The sequence below is a fragment of the Rattus norvegicus genome, chromosome 2, assembly GCF_036323735.1.
Source record: "Rattus norvegicus strain BN/NHsdMcwi chromosome 2, GRCr8, whole genome shotgun sequence".
In the NCBI taxonomy this organism is placed as follows: Eukaryota; Metazoa; Chordata; class Mammalia; order Rodentia; family Muridae; genus Rattus; species Rattus norvegicus.
Genome location: NC_086020.1, coordinates 188,812,536 through 188,833,198, shown reverse-complemented (window position 1 = coordinate 188,833,198; position 20,663 = coordinate 188,812,536). Strand labels below are relative to the sequence as shown.

Here is a 20,663-nt window from a genome sequence, read left to right as displayed (position 1 = left end):
GTAAATAATTTCATATAATTATTCTTAGATTGAATATACTAAAGTTCTTCTAATTCTTTTTGTTTGTTTGTTTTTTGTTTTGCTTTGGTTTGCTTTTACAGACAAGGTCTCACTATATAGCTCTGGCTATCCAGGAACTCATTATGTACACCAGGCTGGCCATGAACTCACCTTGCTCTGCCTTTAGAGTGCTGGGATTAAAAGCACACACTCCACTACTGCTCCCATTTTTCTAATTCTTTAGTATTTTCTTTCTGTTGCTCCATTTTACATTAACGATAATACTGTGAGAAGTGCACATGTCCAAACAAAATAGTCGTTATCACAAGGGAGCCTTGAAGCTGACATTTCTTCCTGTGTCAAGAATGAAGGACAGAATGTTTATCAATCACTGGGAAGGAGGGACCACAGAGAAGAATAAATAATGACCACAACGCAAGTGTGAGTCAAGATATGGTGAGTCAGAAGACCAGGGAATAAAACTCTAGTCCTGATCTGAGGGCTGAGGAGAGCCGCATCCAGACTTTCTCATCTGATTTTGAACAATTTAACAGGTTGGATTTTATTTTGTTTCATTTTATTTTAGCTTCTCTTGCTGATAGTGTGCTCATAGTGTGCAAGCAAAAATTGGGTAGAGGGAATTCAAGGAATGACTGGAAAACTGGTTTCATTGGATCTTTTTGTCTAGCCCTCCTCAGGATCACCATACATCACCACTGCTCCGCCTGTGATCTGCTTCCTGGGTGGACCATGCCTGGATGGAGCTGCCTGGTGACAGGAGCAGGAGGGTTTGTGGGCCAGAGGATCATCCGGATGTTGGTGCAGGAGAAAGAACTGCAGGAGGTCAGGGCTCTGGACAAAGTCTTCAGACCAGAAACCAAGGAGGAATTCTCTAGTAAGTGAGTCAGAGGCTCTGTTTGTGTGACTGTTGGGAATGATCACTGAGGATTGGGAGGGCTTCTTGTCTAGCAAATATGGAGAAGCACTTGGAACTTAAGGCTTCTCCCATGCTCAAACACATCGGGAAGATTCATGACCACACAGCATATAATACACCACACAGCTGTAGGTCTAGAGTCTGACTTGTGTCTGATCTAGAGATAGTGGCCACAAGGACAACTGCTGGAACTCCAGACCTCTGTCTTTCTTCCCAAGTGGCAAATCTCACAGTTGTGTACTCCCTGTAAGGTGAACTTAGTACATATTGGTCTACTGGAAAGATGCTGGGTTGGGGGCCTCCACAGAGGGTCCCTGCCTTTTCTACTTGGTCTGGTTGTTTGTTCCTTTCCTTGTGTGGTTTGGCAGAGGACACTCAGTGAGCATTCTCCAACATGGAGTTGAAATAAAAAGTCAAATCAGTGAGTAAAAGAGAGACAGAGAAGGCAGAGAATGAAAGACTGAATCACACAGAGCATATACGAAACAGTATAATGACCAGGGTCAGGTGAGGGCCATGGACTCCTCACCTCCTTTCTCCAACGTCATTCCCCTCTATCCTTCATCTCCACAGAGGAAATGACAGAAGACTTGTCTGGAGTCTGGCATTCTTCTTAGCTGAAATTGCTGCTCCTAGGGCAAGAGCAAGCTCTGGAATGACAGTGCAGATTCTTAGCTGCATTGTCTTCACACCCTCAAGATATCCCTGCAGGGACCATAGGAAAAGAGCCTCAGCTATGAGGAAGTGTCAGGAACTGGTGCAGACTGCCTATGTCACATACTCCTTTGTGAGGAATTTATCTGACTACGTAATTAACAGGGTCCCCCTGTGGATTCCATAGAAGCTAAAGGTACTGATGCATCCACGGCCCTGGCTTCCTGTCTGCAGCCGAGTCCTCTTATGGGCTGACTTGTACTCAGCATCGATAAATGCTTCTGACAACTGCTGTATGCTGACTGACAGTTCTCTCAGAGGCTCCATTCCCATCTCTATAATTCAGCTAGCTCTTCATTTGTTCTCAGCCCAGACCCAGAATATCAAGGCCTATCAAGTTTAGGGCTGAAATATCTTTGTGTCTCACTCTTCTGAATCCATCTCACTAGAACTCTGGAGGACATAATCTGGTTATCCTGTTGCTGGTACATATTTCTCTCCTGTCTTCGCACCTGTGTAGTGTATACCAAAGATTGGTGTCACTGCCTCCAGATTCAGAACTCCGGCTATTGTTACTCCTTCAAATCCTAAGAGTATTTCCACATTCCCTATCAACTAAATCTTAGCCTCCCTCCTTACATTTGAGTGCCGCCTCCTCTCAGGTTACTTTAATGAATATAGGAATTTCCCATAATTCCTTGTTTATGTGTAAAGCACAAATGGCATCTTACTGCTCAGATGCATTTTCTACAAAGGGATGGGGTGGAAATAGATGCTTCCTCCTACCCTACAGATGCTGTATTTTGGTTCTTGAGCTTCCTTCAGGAGAAAGGCCACCTCCCTAGTGTCTTCTCCCCATAGCTGCCCTTGAAGGTCTAGGTAACTGAAACCTGTTTAGGAAAGTTCAATCCCATGCAGAAAGCTTCTCAAGGATCTGCTTTGTGTCCACAGAGCTGCAGACAAAGGCCAAGGTGACAATGTTAGAAGGAGATATTCTGGATGCCCAGTACCTGAGGAGAGCGTGCCAGGGCATCTCTGTTGTCATCCACACGGCTTCTGTCATGGATTTCTCACGTGTCCTACCCAGGCAGACCATCCTAGATGTCAATCTGAAAGGTACAGTACCTGAGGACAACATGGAGCATGTAGGAAAATGAGAAGAGAAGAACAGGTAGTAGGGGGAAACTCCTAATTGGAACATGCTGTGCTCACACACATCTCTGACAGCACTGCTCACAGTCCTGATATTTCCTTAAGATTTTATTTTCTTTTGTCTCTGCATCACTGCTATGTATGATTGGTATGATGAGTGCTGATGGGGAAAGAAAATGGCATCAGATCGCTGGTCCTGGTGTTACAGGTGGTTGTGAAAAGCTACGTGAGAGCTAAACTCTTAAGCTCTTTGCCATCCCTCTTGTCCCTAGTCTCCAGTGAGGAAAACAGGCTGCGAGTGGTGGGGGAGGAACATGACTAAGACTCCAGATGAGGAAGGGAATGAAGCTTTAGAGTCAAGCTCCCAGTCCTGTTCTCCTTCATCCCAGTGCAGCTGCATTCCAAGACCCAACCCTCCATGTCCACCTAGCCAGGGCCAGCTTCCAGGACAGATCCAGCCATTAGACAGTCCAGTGTGATTTACCGTAGTTCTGTGAGAGCCGCCCTGCACCCATGCGGCAAGTTGTCCCTGGCAGAGACCAGAGTAAAGCTCTTTCACAGAACCATGCTGGGAAGAATGAACCAGCTCTTGTCCTCCCATGCACTTTCCTTAGGAGACATTAACTCCCATGTCTTTAACATAAGTTCTCAGCCCACTGTGGCCCTCCTCTGGAGGAGGTAAGGGTTTTTCCCATGATCTTCTTCTTTTTCTCTATTTTACTTTTAGTCAGTCTTTCTGAAGTATAGCTTCATAATGTTATAAGTTATGATGAAGCAGGTAAATTCACATGGGATTTCTATGTAATATCCTCACTTGCACCACCAAGGACCAATCTCTTTATCACCACTATACCCTCCTCCATATAAGTTCTTTTTTGGTTAATTTATCCTCTCATATAGTAGACCTCAACTGCAGCATCCTCTCCATCTTTCCACCCCCTCTACTTCCTTCATCAGCCTCCTCACCTCCTCCTTTCCCATCCACTCATCCCATGTTACCTTTTAGAAAAGGGCAGGCCTCGCAGGGATATCAATCGAACATGGCATATCAAGTTGAATTAAGAGTAGACAGATACTCTCACATTATGACTGGATGAAGCAACACAGTTGGAGGAAAACGGTCACAAAATCAGGCAGAAGCAGCAGAGACAGCCCCTGTTCTCTCTCATAGGAGTCCCACCAAAACACCAAGCTCCAAAATGAAAACATATAGAGGGCCTAGGGAAGAAGAATGCAGGCTCCCTGATAGTTGCTTCAGGCTCAGTGAGCTCCTAGGAATCAAGGTTTGTTTATTCTATGGGTTTTCAGCTTGAGACTCTTGCCATCAGTGAAAGCCAACCCTGAAACTTCCTGGCAGACTAGAAACCAGACAACAGATGTCCCAGGAACCTATAATAAAACCACCTGCAACAGGCAAATATATATGAGTGAAGTTATATCTAATGATATTTTGCTAAACTCATAGATTAATGTCTAGCCCAATTGACACCAGAGAGGCTTTATCCAAGACCTAATGGAAATAGATGCAGAGACCCACAGTAAAACATGAGGGACAGGTCAGAGACTCAGGCTGAAGAGAGAGAAGAGGGAATGTAAGAGGCAGAGTGGTCAAAGACACCACAAGAAAACCCACATGTGTTCCTTATGTGTGACTTTCAATTTGGTCACTCCAAATTTGGCAAAAGGAAAAATCATTTAGGATTTCCTGGAACACCTTTTAAATGTCCCTTCTACTTTCTAAACCACAGCCCTGACACACATATTACTGCAGAAAGATGGCTAAGGACCCTGGTGTTCTTAGCCTGCCTCTCCACTATAATGCTCACCCACTGCATATCCCAGCAGCAGGAGACGTGAAGTGATGAGGATGGTGAATAGGGCGTTATCACTAGAGCATTGTCACACTGAGAAAATGTGTCACGGTGATAGCTATCAGCCCTCACTAGCAAACAAAACCCAAATTTAATTGGCAAATATATTAAACTTAAGAACATTAAGCCATTTCTCCAGGAATCGAATTACTGAGTGACTTTTAATGTCAATAAATGAGTGGGTGATAGTGGACTAACTCCTTGCCTGGGACATTACTTCCTTCCTCCGAGATCTGCAGGTCTGTACTGTGTCTACAGTGTCCTTCCAATCCAGGAGTGACCAGCAGTAGGCACATATTGTTTTCAGCTTTCTTGCAGGCCCAATAGAAAGTAATGTGAATGACAAATCTCGTTCTTAAAGCTATATTCCCAAATTACACAGTAGAAAGCTTTTCTTCTTCTCCAGAATTAAAGGTTTAGACAGAAAGATAGGAAGATCTGTAAAGCCTCGGCTACCAGACAGTGCGTGTCACTTATTTGATTCTTTATATTTGTTTATTTACATTTCATTGATCATGTGCCTATGGCATAGGTGCGCTGATTCACAAGAAGAAAAAAGTAGAGTTCACCAGAGAGCTGGAAATAGAGTAGAAATAACAGGAAGGAGATATTTTTGTCTTATTTCCCAACACTGACAGTGACAGTGTGTTGTCTGTTATTAGGTACCCAGAACCTATTGGAGGCCGGTATCCACGCTAGTGTGCCAGCCTTCATCTACTGCAGCACAGTTGACGTTGCAGGGCCCAACTCCTACAAGAAGACCATCCTGAATGGCCGTGAGGAAGAGCATCATGAAAGCACATGGTCAAATCCATACCCATACAGCAAAAAGATGGCCGAGAAGGCAGTGCTGGCAGCCAATGGGAGCATCCTGAAAAATGGTGGCACACTGCATACTTGTGCCTTAAGGCCCATGTACATTTATGGGGAGAGAGGTCAATTCCTTTCTAGAATAATAATTATGGCCCTCAAAAATAAGGGTGTTCTGAACGTTACTGGCAAATTCTCCATAGTCAATCCAGTGTATGTGGGCAATGTGGCCTGGGCACATATTCTGGCTGCCAGGGGCCTTCGAGACCCCAAGAAGTCACAAAATATCCAAGGACAGTTCTACTATATCTCAGATGACACCCCTCACCAAAGCTATGATGATTTAAATTGCACCCTGAGCAAGGAATGGGGCCTCCGCCTTGATTCCAGCTGGAGCCTTCCTCTGCCCCTGCTCTACTGGCTTGCCTTCCTGCTGGAAACTGTGAGCTTCCTGCTGCGTCCATTTTACAACTATAGGCCACCCTTTAACTGCCACTTGGTCACACTGTCAAATAGCAAGTTCACTTTCTCCTACAAGAAAGCTCAGAGAGATCTGGGCTATGAGCCACTTGTCAGCTGGGAGGAAGCCAAGCAGAAAACCTCGGAGTGGATCGGGACACTAGTGGAGCAGCACAGGGAGACACTGGACACAAAGTCTCAGTGACAGAAAGGGGGCAAGGATGTGGTTCTGGGTGTTACCAGGTCCTCCAGCTAGGACAGAGGCACAATCCAGGTCCTGATGCCCTCTTTTGACACAGACTCTAACTCTATGTCTTTATGACTTCACTGGAAGCCTTGCTAGTCCACAAGCTTTCTTCCCTAATCCCCTGTCCAGAGACACACAGGTAGTTATGCCTCAGCTGCTGTGACCAAAGGCTTCAGCAATGACAATTTCCTGTCACTTAGAGCTGAGTATTACTTTTCTGTTCCCCTTCAAGTCCTAAATCACACCCTGCTTTGGTTAAATCTCATTGATTTATAAAGCAAGAGAGAAACAGCAATAAATACTGTAATGCCTTACCTGGAGTCAGCATCTTTCTGTTGTTAGACATTGCTGTGATTTCCCTTCCATAGCCAGGCCCTTTCAGTTCACAAATAGAACACAGAAGTGGAGCTCACTCATTGGAAGTAGCAATCTGAGATTAGCCTTCATCATGAAGTTGTGGGTGTTATGCAGGGGTCAACAGAGAAGACTACACACACGTGAGTTTAGGCCGATTGAAAAGACTTTATTCTGTCTGCCAGATACACTAGGTGCTGAGGACCCCAGGGTAGCACTGAGCCTTTCTTTCAGTGAGGGTTTAAGCACAAAAATGATGTTCTAGGTTGACAATTTCAGGTAACAAAAATACACAAAAGCAGAACAGAAGCTAAAAAGCAAGGCTTTCCAAAACTGGGTGGACTTTGAAAGATTAGGCCTTTGTTTTAGTTTTGGCAGGAGGTTCTGTCTAAGTGCTGAGTTTGATGGCCAGAGAGGTATTCCCATCATGGTGTCAGTTGTGCTAAGGTATGGGGCCCAGTTACTGTGGGCAGGAACTGTGATTGACATAGACTAGCTCATTTTATACTCCCTAAACTGGAAGCAAGGATGATCATACCTGAGTCATAGGTGATGAATCTTTCTCTCCACCTCCCTGTCTGGATGGTGGAAAGTTGTCCACTTCACCAGAGAGACTGAAGTGAAAGTTCCCATCTTCCAACTAAACCTTGAACTTTGCACTTGCTTGTAATAGGGACATAAGTGAGTGTCCAGGCTCACAATAATCTTAAGCAAAATGGGTATTCCTTCAGAAATGGCCCTGGAAAGGAAGAGACAAGAGAAAGACAAACTCTCAGTCATCACCTGTAATGTCTAAGTCCTTAGATATTGTAGAACACATGTAGATATATTTGGTTTTTGTTTTGGGGTTTTTTATTGGTTTTTTTAAATTTACATTTCAAATGTTATTCTCTTTCCCCATTGCCTGGCCATAAGCCCCCTAACCCATCACCCCCCTTCTTCTATGAGGGTTTCCCCCTGCCCAGCCATCCCTCTTCCCACCTCCTCTGACATTTCCCTTCACTGGGGGCGGTCCATCCTTGGCAGGATCAAGGGCTTCACGTAGAGATATTTGTGACAGGTAGTTTGATCATTAGTTAACTAAGTAACTAATAACCCCCTATTTATACCTTAAAATGTACACAGTAAAGACAAGCCCAAGTTCCTGGTAGGTTACAAGGAAGAGAACTGATTCAATCACACATGTGTTTTCACTCAGTCTAGAATGTGGAAGACATTATACCTATCTCCTGATTTAATACCAGTCCTTTCATCTTCTACCTCTTCAGCTCATTTCTGCATGGCATTCTCTGCATTGTACCCTTCCAGTTTTCTCCTTAAACTTTTCACTGTCTCCAAGAAGCCAGTCATATAATGTGTAGTAATGTAAGGAGAACAGAGCTCTTAACCAACAATTAACAGACAGCCATCCATTACACACAGAAAGAAGTGAAGAATGCTACTTTAGGTAACAGTAGTCCTTACTGGAGCCCTTACTGGAGCTAAGGGAAATAAAGAGGTGGGACAAGACATAATCTGGGTTTGCTAAGAGACATGGGGTGTTCTAAGTGTCAAGAACTAAGCATTGGACTATGGTGGTCAGTAGGGACCCAGTATAGTGTCCAGTGGATATTATGTTTAAAAACCACCTGCCAAAGATTAAAACAGAGACTGAAGGAACACCCATTCAGAGCCTGCCCCACATGTGGCCCATACATATACAGCCACCCAATTAGACAAGATGGATGAAGCAAAGAAGTGCAGACCGACAGGAGCCGGATGTAGATCGCTCCTGAGAGACACAGCCAGAATACAGCAAATACAGAGGCGAATGCCAGCAGCAAACCACTGAACTGAGAATAGGTCCCCTATTGAAGGAATCAGAGAAAGAACTGGAAGAGCTTGAAGGGGCTCGAGACCCCAAAAGTACAACAATGCCAAGCAACTAGAGCTTCCAGGGACTAAGCCACTACCTAAAGACTATACATGGACTGACCCTGGACTCTGACCCCATAGGTAGCAATGAATATCCTAGTAAGAGCACCAGTGGAAGGGGAAGCCCTGGGTCCTGCTAAGACTGAACCCCCCGTGAACTAGTCTATGGGGGGAGGGTGGCAATGGGGGGAGGGTTGGGAGGGGGACACCCATAAGGAAGGGGAGGGGGGAGGGGGATGTTTGCCCGGAAACCGGGAAAGGGAATAACACTCGAAATGTATATAAGAAATACTCAAGTTAATAAAAAAAAAAAAAAAAAAAAAAAAAAAAGAAATGCATGCTGACGGGAACCATATATAGGTCTCTCCTGAGGGACACAGCCAGAACAGGTCAAATACAGAGGTGAATGCTAGCAGCAAACCACTGAACTGAGAATCGGACCCCCATTGGTGGAATTAGAGAAAGGACTGAAAGAGCTGAAAGGGTTTGCAGCCCCAAAGAATAACAATGCCAACCAACCAGAGCTTCCAGGGACTAAACCACTACCTAAAGAGTATACATGGACTGACCCATGGCTCCAACTGCATAAGTAGCATTGAATAGCCTTGTTGGGGCATCAGTGGAAGGGGAAGCCCTTGGTCCTGCCAAGGTTGGACCCCCAGTGTAGGGGATTGTTGGGGAGTGGTAAGGGGGTAGATGGGGAAGGGAACACCCTTATAGAAGGGGAAGGGGAGGAGTTAGGGGGCTGATGGACAGGAAACCAGGAAAGGGAATAAAATTTGAAATGTAAATAAGAAATTCCCAATTTAATAAAAATAGAAAAAATAAAATGTAAATAAACTCTAAAATAAAAACTAAGCCTACTGGGCTTCATGAAAGAAAAAAGCAAAAAAAAAAAAAAAAAAAAAAAAAAAAAAAAAAAACACCTGCCAGAGAGTGTCAGGGTACCAAAGGATATTGATACTTGATACTGTATCTCCAAATACTAGACTGTAAGCTTTGGGCAGCAGAGAGAGAAAGTAGGTCAAGGAAAAGGGTAAATGTGTAATCATCTATCTGGATAAAGTGGAGACATATCTATTCCTTCTTTGTATGTTTTCCGAAAAATATATTTTAGCATATGTGATGGTTTGCCCATCTCGGCCCAGGCAGTGGTACTATTAGAAGCTGTGGCCATGTTGGAGGAAGTGTGTTACTATGGGGGTTGACTTGGAGACCCTCTTCCTAGTTACCTGAGGATGCCAAGTCTGCTCATGGCTTCCTTCAGACAAAGATGTAGAACTCTTAGCTCCTCCTGCACCATGCCTGGCTGGATGCTGCCAGGCTCCCACCTTGATGATAGTGGTGAACTCCTGCACCTGTAAGCCAGCACCAAATAAATGCTGTCTTCTATAAGATGTGCTTCATTATGGTCTCTGTTCACAGCTTAAGATAGAAGTTGGAGCCAGGGACTGGGGTTTTGTTGTGATAGGCCTGACCATGCTTTTGTTTGGAAGAATATGGATTAGGGGATTTTGGATTTGGAAAGCAGTGGAATGCTTTAAATAGGGCTTAATGGGCTATCCTAGAAGGAATACGAACAACTTTGTTGCTGAAAGTAATTTGAATTGTGCTGACCTGACCCAAGAAGTTTCAGAGGAGAAGAATTTCAGTACATAGTATAGAGACTGTTTTGTGGTATTAATGAATGTGGCCACTTTTTGCCTGAGGCTAAGGTGAAGACACTCAGATTATTTGCCTTAATTGCATTGACAAAGGAAGTCCCAGAAATGCTCTTCATAGACTTTGTTCTCTGGTTAAGTCTCATGAGGAGCATTTTAAACAAGTGTAGCCAGCTTAGAAAGGAAAAATACAAAATATAAAGTTTGAGTATTAATGGGATATTAGAAAGTGAAATAGAGCTGAATCCTATGTTCAAGGAGATAACAAATTAAGGGAATAGGACTTTTGGGCAAGATCCTACCTGCTAAATTTAGATCCAGGCAGGGTAGTACACACCTTTAACCCCAGGATACAGGTATGAAGATCTCTGAGTTCTAGGTCAATTTACAGAACAAGATTCCAGACAGCCAAGCTTAGGCAGTGAAGGAGTTGGAAAACAGGAAGAGATAATGGAATAGAATTAGGAATGCCATGCTCCTGCCCCAGTAAGCAGAAGGACTCAGCAGCTTTGGCCATATGGCTCTGGATGTAGAGTCCAGAATAAAAGGGACGACTGGGACAATTGAAGCTGGTTAGCTGGAGCTAAGATAATAGTGGTGATTAAGTAGAGACCAGCGTCACTGAGGTGAAATCTTCTGGGAAGTATTTTCTGAGACTACAAAGAAACTGTGTTCCAGAGATAGACAAGGTTGTACCTCATGCTACAGCTGTACTTGGTAATGTATAAGGGTCACCCAGGTGGTACTGGTTTTGAAGGCATGAAGGCAATATAAAGAACAGCTGAGGCTTGTCACTGTGAGAGGCCATGGAAGGCCATTGGTTAAGGTGCAGCCCCAGTTGCAGTTCACAGCCCAGGACTGAGGAGGTCATGCAAAATATTGAGGCTTGGCACCATGTATTCAATAGCCTAAGAGAGGCTATTGGTAAAACCTAGTTGCAGCAGAAGACCCCAGTATGTTGGAGATTCCAGTACCACATGATGATCACCAAGCACAGTGGTGGCAATGGAGTGGATCAAGAATCAACATAAGCTATAGAGGGCAGAGCTGAAGAAGTGACACAAGCAGTTTCCAGGAGCCCAGAAGACCATGTGTGGATCCTAGACATTGAAAGAAGAAGCTATAACATTGAAGTTGACTTGGAGACTCCAAGATATTAAAGGTGCCGGAGCCATGAGATATGTGGTGAGGAAAGCTGCAAACAGGGAGTGGAACCAACCCAGTAGAAAGCAGTTTGCTGCAGTCAAAACAGATGATAAAGAAGTTAGAGATCTGAAGACTGCTTTGACATCAGCCATGGAGATACAGAGTATGGAGTTTGCGCTGATTTCCTGTATTGCTTTGGGAATTACAGTTAAGTGATTGGGTGAATTTCAGAAGAGACTTTGAAATTTGGAATTTTAACACTATTGAGACTGCAAGACATTATGGGGACTTTTGAAGTGGGACTAAATATACTTTGCATTATGCTATGTTAAGGTATGGATTCCCATAGACTCATGTTTGAACAAACCTATGGGGCTAGAGAGTGGAATGTGAAGGTTTGTTCATGCTTATTCCAGGGAGTAACACCATAAGAAGGGGAGACATTGTTGGAGGAAGTATGCCAGTGAGGGGACGGGTTGGAGCCCCTCCTCTTAGTTGTCTGAGGATGCCCGCTCTGCTCCTGGCTTTATTCAGATAAAGATGGTAGAATTCTCAGCTCCTCCTGCACCATGCCTACCTGGTTGCGACTATGCTCCCACCTTGATGATAATGGACTGAAACTCTGAACCTGTAAACCAGCCCCAATTAAATGTTGTCTGTTATAAGAATTCCCTTGTTCATGGTGTCTGTTCAGTAGCATAAAACCTAAACTAAGACAGTTTATTTTATCCTTCTGCACATTTATAACTGGCTGGAAATAAATTTTAATAAGTCAATTGGATGGTATTTAAGTATACAAACTAAAATATCATATCTGAAGGCTAATCATTTACCTCTGCCCTCTAGTTCATGGTCTAATTAAGAGAGAAAACAAGGAACTTGGTAGTGCTTTAAAGAGTTGTTTAACACTTTATAAAGGTAAAGTCTGGAGGCAATACCCTGTTTGGACAAAGGATTAAAGAACCTAGCCATTTAACTAAATGATGATACATGGGTGGAATTCCACAGTTGCAAGTGGGAGGGAAAAAATGCAGGGAGATTGATTTGAGCCCATAAATGCCATGTGGGGATGTGGCTGATCCTGAGGATGCAAAGAGAACAAGTTTGGACAGATTAAGATGTAAAAGTAAAATAGATACCTGCAATAACATAAGAGATCTAACCATTAATATAACAATTCTAAGATTAAGAAAGGTAACTATATTCTACCTGGAGAGAGCTGGACTCCCAGGAGTGTAGTATTTTTAAGTTCAAAGGCGAGATAAACACTACTACTTCAATAACTGGCCAAAGAGGGACCTGCCATGAGACCATGGGGCTCAGGAAACAACGAGCAACTGAGGCAGGATCCTTCAAGTCTCCATCTGCAGGCCGGAGTTAATCAAGTGACATAAATCTTCAGACCCAAATCCCACGAAGAGAGAGCTATTCTCCCAGGAGCACAGTCACTCCTAAGTTCAAAGTCTCACAGGCTCACAGGAGGAACAGCTCCAGTCAGAGACAGCAAGCCCAACTAACACAAAAGACACACAGATGATGAGAGGCAAGGACAAGAACCTAAGCAACAGAAACCAAGGATACTTGGCATCATCAGAACCCAGTTCTCCCACTACAGCAAGTTCCTGATACCTCAACACATCTGACAAAGCAGATTAGAATTTAAAATCACACCTCATGATGATGATAGAGCACTTTAAGTAAGACAGAAAAAGTTCTCTTAAAGAAATACAGGAGAACATAGGAAAACAGGTAGAAGCCCTTAAAGAGGAAACACAAAAATCCCTTAAAGAATTAAAGGAAAACACAAGCAAAAAGGTGAAGGAATTGAACAAAACCATCTAGGATCTAAAAATGGAATTAGAAACAATAAAGAAATCACAAAGGGAGACAGCCCTGGAGATAGAAAACCAAGAAAAGAGATCAGGAGTCATAGATGCAAGCAGCACCAAGAAAATAAAGATATAGAAGAGAGAATCTCAGGGGCAGAACATACCATACAAAACATTAACACAACAGTCAAAAAATGCAAAATGCAAAAAACTCCTAACCCAAAACATCAAGGAAATCCAGAACACAATGAGATGACCAAACTGAAGGATAATATGTATAAAAGAGAGCAAAAATTTCCAACTTCAAGGCCAGTAAATATCTTCAAAAAAATTATAGAAGAAAACTTGCCTAATCTAAAGAAAGAGATGCCCATGAATATACAAGAAGCCTAGAGAACTCAAATTGACTGGACCAGAAAAGAAATTACTGCCACCACATAATAATCAAAATACCAAATGCGTAAAACAAAGAAAGAATATTAAAAGCAGTGAGGGGAAAAGGCCAAGTAACATATAAAATCAGACCTATCAGAATCACACCAGACTTACCACCAGAGACCCTAAAAGCCAGAACATCCTGGGCTATACAGACTCTAAGAGAACACAAATGCCACCCAACGCTACTATCCTAGCAAAACTCTCAGTTAACATAGATGCAGAAACCAGGCTACTCCATTACAAAACCAAATTTACACAGTATCTTTACACATATCCAGCCTTACAAAGGATAAAAGATGGAAAATTCCAACACAAGGAGAGAAACTACACCCTAGAAAGAGGAAGAAAGTCATCTTCTTTCAACTAATCTAAAAGAAGATAACCACAAAAACATAATTTAACCTCTAACAACAAAAATAATAGGAAGCAAGAATCACTATTACTTAATATCTCTTAACATAAATGGACTCAATTCCCCAATAAAAAGACATAGACTAACAGAGTGAATATGTAAATAGAACCCATCATTTTGCTGAATACACAAAACACACCTCAATAACAAACACAGACACTACCTCAGAGAAAAGGGCTGGAAAAATTTTTTCCAATCAAATGGTCCCAAGATACAAGCTGAAGTAGGCATTCTAATATCAAATAAAATCAACTTTCAACCAAAAATTATCAAAAAGAGTAAAGAAGGACACTAGATACTCATCAAAGAAAAAATCTATCAGGATGAACTCTCAATTCTGAATATCTATGCTATACATGCACATTCATTTAAAAAAACTTTACTAAAACTCAAAGCACACATTGGACAGATCATGGAACAGAAACTAAACAGAGACACAGTGAAACTAACAGAAGTTACTAAGCAAATGGATTTAACAGATGTCTATAGAACATTTCATCCTAAAACAAAACAATATACCTTCTTCACAGCACCTCATAGTACATTCCCAAAATTGACTATATAATTGGTCACAAAACAGGCCTCAACAGATACAAGAATATGGAAATAATCCCATGCATCCTGTCAGACCACCACAGAATAAGGCTGGTCTTCAATAACAACAAAAAGAACAAGAAATCCATACACACATGCTCTATTCAATGATAACTTGGTCAAGGAAGAAATAAAGAAATTAAAGATTTTTTAGAATTTAAGGACAAGGAAGGCACAACATACCCAAACTTGTGGGATACAATGAAAGCAGTGGTAAGAGGAAAACTCACACCACTGAGTGCCTCTAAAAAGGAACTGCAACATATACTGGTAACTTGACAGCACATCTGAAAGCACTAGGACAAAAAGAAACCAATGCACCTAAGAGGAGTAGATGGCAGGAAATAATCAAACTCAGGGTTGAAATCAACCAAGTAGAAACAAAACAAAGGAAAACAAAAATCCTACACAAAGAATCAACAAAAATAGGCGATGGTTCTTTGAGTAAATCAACAAGATACGTAAACCCTTAGCCAGACTAACCAGAGAGAAAAGAGAAGGTATCAAAATTAACACAATCAGAAAAGAAAAGGGAGGCATAACAACAGAAACTGAGGAAATCCTTAAAAAAACCATCAGATCCTACTGAAGAAATAAAGTTTCAAGTTTCATAGATATGAAAAACAAAGTTATAACAACAAGGTTTTGAGAAGTACATCTGGTGGTCAGGATTCCTATGACAAACTTGTGACCTTTTGGAGAGATATATCTGTTGTCAGGATGCCCAGTGATATGATAAAGTTTTGGTGATCAAGATTCTGACTAAGCTAATTAAGCAATAATAACTGTTCTCAGAATGACCCCCTACCCCTCCCTGTGGTAAATTCCAAGAACAACTGCAAGATGTCATCCTGACCCTGCCTGACCACCCAGTTCACCCCCCCTCTAAAGGACATGCCAACTTAGCCCTTTCCCAGTGATTTTCCAAGGCCAGGTGTAGGGCTGGATGAGGAAAGTGACTAATTGAGCCAAGAACAGCCCCTTGAGCAGGCCAGCCAATACCTCAATAGACCCTTTGTCCTGTGTACAGCCAATAAGAATAAGCCAACTAACCCTGTTGCTGAAGTCTGCCCTCTGTTACAAATAAAAGTTATGTGCTTTTTGGGTTTGGGGTTGCCTCTCCCTGTGTGGATGAGCAACCCCACATATGTAGATTAAAAACCTTATACCCTCAAGCTATTGCAGCGGTCACTTTGTCAATCTGTGCTCTGTGTGTTGCACTCCTGAGTAAGGTCACTATGGGGCCTTAGGACACTACAACGAAAACCTATATTCAACAAAACTGAAAAATCTGGATAAAAAAGACAATTTTCTACAAAGATTCCAGGTACCAAAGTTAAATCAGGATCAGATAAACCACCTAAACTCTCCCATGACCCCTGAAAGAAATAAAAGCTGTCATCAAAAGTCTCCCAACCAAATAAGCTCAGGAACAGATAAGATAGTTTTAGTGCAGAATTCTATCAGATCTTCAAGGAAGGAGCAATACCAATACTCTTCAAACTATTACACAAAATTGAAACAGAAGGAACTCACAATTTCCCTCATGCCTAAACCACCGAATGACCCAACAAAGAAAGAGAACTTCAGGCCAATTTCTCTGATGATTATCACTGTAAAAATACTCAATAAGATTCTTGAAAACAGAATGCAAAAACACATCAAAATGATCATTCAACGTGAACAAGTAGGCTTCATCTCAGGGATGCAGGGATATTTCAATATACAGAAATCCATCAATGTGAGCCACTATATAAACAAACTCAAAGAGAAAAAACACACGATCATCTCATTAGGGGCTGAGAAAGCATTTGACAAAATTCAACACCCCTTCATGGTAAAAGTCTTGGAAATATCAGGAATTCAAGGCCCATTCATTAACATGGTAAAACCAATATACAGCAAACCAGTAGCCAACATCAAACTAAATGGAGAGAAACATGAAGCATTATCACTAAAATTAGGGACTAAACAAGGCTGCCCACTCTCTCCCTACCTATGCAATAGAGTACTTGAAGTCCTAGCCAGAACAATTAGACAACAGAAAGATGTCAAAGGGATACATATTGGAAAGAAAGACGTCAAAATATCACTATTTGCAGATGATATGATAGTATATGTAACTGATCCCAAAAATTCCACCAGAGAACTACTAAACCTGATAAACAACTTCAGCAAAGTGGCTGGATACAAAATTAGCTCAAACAAATCAGTAGCCTTCCCCTACTCAAAGGATAAACAGGCTTAAAAAGAAATTAGGGAAATGACACCCATAACAATGGTCACAAATAACATAAAATATGGTGTGACTCTAACCAAGCAAGTGAAAAATCTGTATGACAAGTACTTCAAGCCTCTGAAGAAAGAAATTGAAGAAGACCTCAGAAGATGAAAATATTTCCCGTGCTCAGAGATTGGCAGGATTAATATAGTAAAAATGACCATCTTGCCAAAAGCAATCTACATATTCAGTGCAATCCCCATCAAAATTCCAACTCAATTCTTCACAGAACTATACAGAGCAATTTGCAAATTCATGTGGAATAAGAAAAAACCCAGGATAGGGAAAACTACTCTCAGCAATAAAAGATCTTTTGGGGAAATCACCATCCCTGGCCTCCAGCTGTATTATAGAGCAATAGTGATAAAAACTGCATGGGATTGGTACAGAGACAGGCAGGTAGATCAATGGAATAGAATTGAAGACCCAGAAATGAACCCACACACCTATGGTCACTTGATCTTTGACAAAGGCACTAAAACCATCCAGGGAAAAAAAGATAGCATTTTCAACAAATGGTGCTATTTCAACTGGAGGTCAGCATATAGAAAATGCAAATTGACCCATTCTTATCACCCTGTCCAAAGCTCAAATGCAAATGGATCAAGGACCTCCACATAATAGATACACTCAAATTAATAGAAAAGAAACTGGGGAAGAGCCTTCGAATACATGGGCACAGTAATTTTTCCTTAACAGAACACCAATGGCTTATGCCCTAAGATCAAAAATGAAAAAATGGGACCTCATAAAATTGCAAAACTTCTTTAAGGCAAAAGACACTGTCATTAGGACAAAACAGCAACCAATCCTGCATCGTACAGAGGATGAATATTCCTTATATCAAAGAATTCAAGAAGTAGATTGCAGAGAAACAGACAACCCTATTAAAAATGGGGTACAGAGCTAAACAAAGAATTCTTAACTGAAGAATGCCGAATGGCTGAGAAGTACCTAAAGAAATGTTCAACATCCATAGTCATAAGGGAAATGCAAATCAAAACAACTTTGAGATTCCTCCTCACACAAGTCAGAATGGCTAAGTTCAAAAACTCAGCTGACAGTAGACGCTAGGGAGGATGTACAGAAAGAGGAACACTCCTCCATTGTTGGTGGGATTGCAAGCTGGTACAACCACTGTGGAAATCAGTCTGGAGAGTTCTCAGAAAATTGGACATAGTATTACCTGAGGACCCAGCTATACCACTCCTGGGCACATACCCAAAATGTGCTCCAACATATAACAAGGACATATGCTACACTACGTTCACTGCAGCCTTATGGAATACACAGACCACATGAATCTCAAGAAGCAAGTCGAAAATGTGCATGCTTCAGTCCTTCTTAGACTTAGGGGGAACAAAATAATCAAGGGAGAAAATACAGACACGAAGTGTGGAGCAGAGACTGAAGGAAAGGCCATTCAGAGATTGTCCAACCTGGGAATTCAACCTATATGCAGACACCAAGCCTAGACACTATTGCAGATGCCAAGAAGTGCTTGTTTACATATATATATATATATATATATATATATATATATATATATATATATCATGTATATATATACATATATATATACACCATGACTAAGACTAATATATGTATATATATGTATGTATGTATATATATGTGTGTATATATATATATAAATGAAGCACACATTTTTATAAAAATATATATATTAGTCTTAGTCATGGTGTTTCATTGAAGTGATAAAAACCCTAAAACAGTGTGTGATGTATATGGTCCACTTACAGCTGAGGTCTCCACAGTTTCTTACTTACTTCACTTTGACCAGTTGTGAATTTCTGTTTTGTTGTCCACTGCACAAAGAACCTTCGCTGATAAGGACTGCAGGCTGCACTCATCCATGGGTATAGAGATAAGTATTTGGCGAGCAATTAGATTCAACATCTGTGTGTGTGTGTGTGTGTGTGTGTGTGTGTGTGTGTGTGTGTGTGTGTGTCTGTGTGTGTGTGTGTGTGTGTATGTGTGTGTATGTATTTGTCACATTACTCAGGGTAATGCTGCTCCTCTCAAGAACCACAGATTGCAAAATAAAATGCCCTGTTGAGTTGTTGGTCAAGGGCATACCAGGGGCCCTCAATATTACACAAGCTACTGTCATTGCTCTTGGTTGCCTGTTGAAACTTATGGTAAGATATTATTGCTGAAGACACCATGTGGTCACAGAAAGTGGAAAAATTAAGGTGGTGCTATCCAAGAAGCTTTCTTCCTGCTGGCTAGATTTCATAATACCCAAAGGTGCCAAGGCCACAGGGGAAAAAGGAAACATCAACATTCTTATACAGCTGTGGATCCTGTGAACTAAAAGAACAACCAGCCTAGAAAAAGATGCCCATGGATGCAATACGACCACAAATGTTATGGGAGAAATCAACAACATTGGGCTGGATATAAGGATGACTCCACAGGGGGAAATGCAGGCCTTCTCCATACCCATGGATGAGCACAACCCTCAGTCCTCACTGGAGAAGGTTCTTTGTGCAGTGGACAACAAAACAGAAACTCACAACTGGCCAAAGTGAAGAAAATAAGACTCTGGGAGTCCTCAGCTGTAAGAGGGACACCTATACCACATACTGCCTTAGGGTTCCTAGTGCTGCTGTGAAACACCATGAACAAAGGCAAGTTGGGGAGAGGAAAGGGTTCATTTGGCCTGTACTTCCACATCCCTGTTCATTGTCAAAGGAAGTCAGGATAGGAACTCTAACAGGGAAGGAACATGGAGGCAGAGTTGGTGCAGAGGCCATCTTCCCATGCCTCAAAGAACACTGTGGAAGAGATCACAGAAAGATTCTAAGAGCCCCAGGTCAGTAAGGACCAAGCCAAGGTGTCTTCTGGATATGACAGGACATCTGCACACATGAAGCCCTACCAATTAGGGTTGACTCCACCAAACCTACCTTGATCAAGTCAGTTAACATTTCAGCTTGGAGAAGGAAAGGTTCAGTACACTTACCCCTGGATGAGTCTCTTCATATTTTTTATTCACATTACATCCCAATGACAGACCCCTCCCTCCTTCCTTCCCAATCCTGGCCTTGCAAATTCTTACCTACTACCGTCCCCTCAAAGAAGGAGAAACCTCCCCACCTTGGGTACCACCCAACCCTGGAACATCTAGCCCCAGCAGGAATAAATGCCTCCTCTCCACTGAGACTCAGCCAGTCAGTCCAGGTAGAAGAACAGGATCCAGTGGTAGGCAATGGAGTCAGAGACAGCCCTTGTCCCACCTCTTAGAGGATTCATATGAAGACTAAGCTACAGATGAGTAGGGGGCCTAGAACCAGCCCTGTGTGTTTTTTGGTTGGTGGCGGTTCAAGCTCTGTGCGTCCCTAGAGGCACAGGATAGTTAACTCTGCTCATCTCATAGTGTCCTTGACCACATGGATCCCTACAACCTTCCTCAACTCTTCCACATAACTCCCTTAGCACCTCCCGATGTTTGGCTGTGGGTCTCTGCATCTGTTTCCAACCTCTGTTAGATGAAGTCGCTCAGGAGACAGTTATGCTAGGTTCCTGTGTATAAGCATAGCAGGGTGTCACTCAGCATCGAGGCTGCATCTCACATGGGATGGATCTCAAGGTGTTAAGTAGGGTCTCCAGGAAAGCAGACAGACCTGCACATGTACATTATAATAAACTCTGTAAATTTATAACTAGTTGTATGACTTCATTTCTTAGTAAAGTATATTAAAGACAATTTTAGCATATAGATTAAAAACTATTTTTATAAAAGCATTTTGAATAATAAAGAGATCATTTTTAACTCTCAATAAATGCTTACTGGGTTGCATTGGAGATAATAATAAAATAAATTCAAATTCAGGTAAATAATTTCATATAATTATTCTTAGATTCAATCTACTAAACTTCT

General features: G+C 42.0%; 1 protein-coding gene across 1 annotated transcript; it reads left to right on the top strand.

The window, feature by feature from the left end:
• The first annotated feature begins 464 nt into the window (after positions 1-464).
• Positions 465-6,443, top strand: Hsd3b3 (hydroxy-delta-5-steroid dehydrogenase, 3 beta- and steroid delta-isomerase 3). Its single transcript, NM_001042619.1, is given in 4 exon segments — positions 465-554; positions 689-895; positions 2,543-2,707; positions 5,277-6,443. Coding segments are annotated over 3 exon segments (1,122 nt in total). The 5' UTR covers positions 465-554; positions 689-750; the 3' UTR covers positions 6,089-6,443.
• The last annotated feature ends 14,220 nt before the right edge of the window (positions 6,444-20,663 follow it).